At 42.7% G+C, this 4,226-nt stretch overlaps 1 protein-coding gene across 1 annotated transcript; it reads left to right on the top strand.

The window, feature by feature from the left end:
- The first annotated feature begins 1,455 nt into the window (after positions 1-1,455).
- Positions 1,456-2,113, top strand: LOC128856511 (uncharacterized). The gene has a single exon (XM_054091812.1). It carries the CDS (start codon positions 1,595-1,597, stop codon positions 1,952-1,954), a length of 360 nt encoding a protein of 119 aa, XP_053947787.1. The 5' UTR covers positions 1,456-1,594; the 3' UTR covers positions 1,955-2,113.
- The last annotated feature ends 2,113 nt before the right edge of the window (positions 2,114-4,226 follow it).

Raw genomic sequence — 4,226 nt, 5'->3', positions numbered from 1 at the left:
ATCGTTTTGGGAGCTTACGAATTGCTCAATGTGAAAAATGGTCTCGTCAGAAAACACATTGTTCGGAAATTGACCGCTTTCGGGCAAGCTAAGCAACTCCGTCGCTCTCTCAAGTCTGACTTGTTGGTGCTTTGATCCGAGATTTTGGATCTTCTAAGGCCTGACTTTGACTTTTATTTTTCAGTATGCCTCGGAATGGGTTCCGGGACACTCCGGTGTTCAAGGAAACGAAATTGCCGACGAATTGGCCAACCGTGGATCAGCGGTGCCCCCACAGGGGCCAGAGCCAATAATCGGAATCAGTTCCGCAGGAATCAAGAATTGGATTTGCGATTATGTAGGCAATCTACATAAAGAGCGATGGTCCGGTCTAGAACGCTGCAGAACTGCAAAGTGTTTTGTGACAAGTCCGAACAGAAAACTGTCAAACTTTCTACTAAAACTTGGAAGGAAAGACATTCGGTTGATGGTCGACATTATTACAGGACACAACCGATGGGGTCAGCATATGACCACCATTGGAATCATCGAGGACCCGATCCGCCTGCCATGCTTGGATGAGGCGGATAGCACTGAGCACTTTCTCTGTGAGTGTCCTACCTTTGCTAGAGCACGGCTACTAGTATGGGGTTCCGATGTCATGAGAATGAGTAATATTCGTTCCCTAAAACTGGAGGATATTTACAGATTTGCCAAAGAATCTGGAAAATTCTCACAGGACTAACTATCTCTATCTCTGTCTCCATTCTTTTCTATCTCCTGCTCTGATACTTTTCTCCGTTTCTCCTTGACTATCTGCCCCCTTTCTAGAGCTTTAAATGCAATGGGTTTTTTTAGCCTAAGTGGTTTAGGAGCCACCAAATCTCCTGGTACTACTTGGCTCGAACTTTTCGAGTTTCAATTTCAATTTCAATGCCGCGGATGCTACGCCCAGATATTTTCAGTTCTCTCACCATTTAATTGGCACTTCGTCGGGGATTTCGCTCAAGTCGCTTCTTCATTTTTGCACCTTTGAACGTGACGTTGTAGTCTTTTGCTGACTTTACTCTAATAAAAGCTCGAGCTCACGAACAATCGCTGGTTGTGATTTTCCAGCCACATATAATGCAATCACACTTTTACGTTTGAAATCCATTACTGATTTTCTTTTCCGCGTTTACTCTCACCAAATGCTTCCGCGCGCTTATTAACAATACTCTGGACTGTCATTTAGTCTACTAATAGACAGCTGATGCACGGGCATCAGCTGCGCGAGCGGACTGAAGTTCTGTACACTTCGAGTGCCGGACCCTGTACTCAAAATTCAGTTGATTTGCCCACTAAGTCTTGCTTTACGATAGATTCGTGATAATTTTCCTTAATGCCGTATTGTATATCACCATTTTCTCACCACTTGTGATTGTTTCTTTTTTATGGCAAGAGAAGTAGGCATATTCTACACTTGTATATGAATAATTAAAATATAAACAGAAAAATTACATATTTTTGTTTTTTTGCTTTCTAGGGACTTATGTGAATAATACACAAGTTTAAGTAGATACCGCGTTTTATAATCGTAAGTAGGGCATATTCCCGCGAATACTAAACTATTAGAATGATTTGTTGTGGACAAAATAGGGAGGTCGTCAAAAAGGGATTTAAACCGTGTTTCAATAAAAAGGCTATAACTGAAAAGTTTTATGCGCGTCACGATCAATTAATTGAAAATCCAAATTATAGAGGAAGTTATGAGCTGTATAGTGAGGAGATACAGAGACGGCAAAGTCACGATCCTCATAATAATATGTTGGCACCGCGTACAGAAAATCAAGTTTACGGTTGGCTGCAGTTCTTGGCATTCAAATATGAAGCTGGTTATGACAAATTTCTTTTTCATCGGAGCCGACCAACTGATGAAAATATGAAAATACAATTTGCAGTGAATTTGGCGACTTTGCGCGGAATGAAACGTTAGTACTATGTACAGGAGTAATGAATGCAAATATTTATGTTGGCCAAGGGTAGTCCAAATAGAAATTTTTTTCTATAAATGTTTTGATAAATAATGTATGTATATTATTTTGGTAAATCATGTCTTTATTGAAGAGAGTAAACATTGTCGCTATTTATGAAATATGCTTTCATTCATGTGGCTGCTTTAGCTGGTCTCGCGGCAGCGTTGACTTCGCTTAGGCTTATTATGTGAACCAAGTGTAGGAGTATGTGGAGATTTTCCGGCCCTATGTTAGCTTGTATTATCGGCAAAGCATCAAGTTTTATAGAAAAAAGCACCTAAAATTATGTAAGGACATCCTATCGCAACTCTAAGGTGGCCCACTGGTTCATAAGAACGGCTGCTAACCGAACTTAGTGCACTAAATATCGATTTTTCTGGGCTCTGTGATCTGGTAGCCTGCTGAAACTTATAAATTTACAAGAAACTGTCTTCAATTTAAGCTCAAAAATGGTCGTTACTTAAGAAGTAGTAGCCGGAATAGCATTTTCAGCGGCATTTTCGAAGAAGTTAAAAAAATAAATTTTTCACCCGTCAATCGAGTGCGGATTTTCTCTTGCAATTTCAAGCAACTTTGCTTGATTTTAACTCCTTAAAGACGGAATGGCGGCCGCCGTAGCCGAGTGGGTTGGTGCGTTTGTACAATTTAGAATTCAGAGAGAACGTAGGTTCGAATCTCGGTGAAAGATCAAAATAAAGAAAAACTTTTTTCTAATAGCGGTCGCCCCTCGGCAGGCAATGGCAAACCTCCGAGTGTGTTTCTGCCATGAAAAAGCTTCTCATAAAAAAAGATCTGCCGTTCGGAATCGGCTTGAAACCGTAGGTCCCTCCATTTGTAGAACAACATCAAGACGCACGCCACAAATAGGAGGAAGAGCACACCTACCTACTTAACCCTCAACTCCGACCTGTGTAGCTTCAATTAGCCCTGCGGTATCACCATTAGGCAGTTCTTCGCAGGGTCAAGCTGGACCATTTATAATTCTCCACATATGTACACATATGGTCTGATCTCCATTGTTTGGTTGTCTTCTTTCTACCATTCTTTCTCCCGCCACTCTTGTAGCGCGTGCGAGGACCAGTCTTTCTTTCCGCGTTGGCGGACCAACTTCGATTGCAACTTGTGCTTTACTATGTATATTGCTTGGCGTAACTCTTTCTTTAACTATCGTTTCTACATTCTTTCTATTCGGACACATATCTTGGGCAGCAAAAGAAGATATGTTTCACATTTTCACTGCAACTACCGCAGAACGAGCACCCCACTTCGTGATAATGATCAAACCTATGACGCTACTCTCTGAAGCAGACATGTCCAGTCAGGAATTGTGTCACTTAGAAATCCGTTTCACCATGTCTTCGCTCGACCCATCTCCGTACGCTACCGATAAGGCTGGCTGTCCACTTCCCTTTTGCCTCTAAGCCCCAGCGATTTTGCCACTCATGCATGCTCCTCTGTCTTCCTTCTTTGCGCTCGTCAGTCATAAGTCGTCTATTTAGACTTTTGGATTTGTCTGCCCAATTCGCATGCCATTATGTCCGGCTGCATAATACCCGATATGACACTCATGAAGCAGTGAGACCGTTCTAAAAGCACAGGCAACTCGAATAGCGCTTACCCTCGCTTACTATTTCCATCTTCTGGGAGTAAGATTTCTGTATCAGAGCTTTTGCCCATATGAGTTCTGCATATATAAGTGAGGACTGCTTAACTTCAGCTAGGAGCGCTCACCTGCTTTGGCTGGGACCACCAATGTTGGAAATAATCCCTGCTAGCGCTGCCGTCACCATGACTGTCTTTCCATTTGCTCGTCGTTTCTAACCTTTTCCTGCTTGTCCTCCGTTTCTCTCCTGCTAGCTGTAGTTTCGCTTCTGACAGCTATTCCTTGACCTTCGTCGTTGTTCCGCTGCAAATTCTCTGGACCTGAGTGGTTTCTTTGGCAACTATCGTCAACGCAATGTCATCTGCGTATCTAATTATTTGCACCTCCTTTGCCAGTGGGAGTTGCAATACGCCATCGTAGATCACATTCCGTAGTACCGGACCCAATACGGACCTCTGCGGTACTCTGCCCATCACCACGTGGCTTTTCAGTACAGCAGTAAACTCTTCGACAGGTAACTGTCAGGCAGAAGTTATCCCGACGTTCTTTCCTCTTCAAGTGCTCTCATGATATGAGGCCAGTATGCCGAATTGAAAGAATTCTTAACGTCTAATGTGACTGACCGCATA

Source organism: Anastrepha ludens, chromosome 3 (assembly GCF_028408465.1).
Source record: "Anastrepha ludens isolate Willacy chromosome 3, idAnaLude1.1, whole genome shotgun sequence".
In the NCBI taxonomy this organism is placed as follows: Eukaryota; Metazoa; Arthropoda; class Insecta; order Diptera; family Tephritidae; genus Anastrepha; species Anastrepha ludens.
This window is presented reverse-complemented; position numbering and strand designations above follow the sequence as displayed.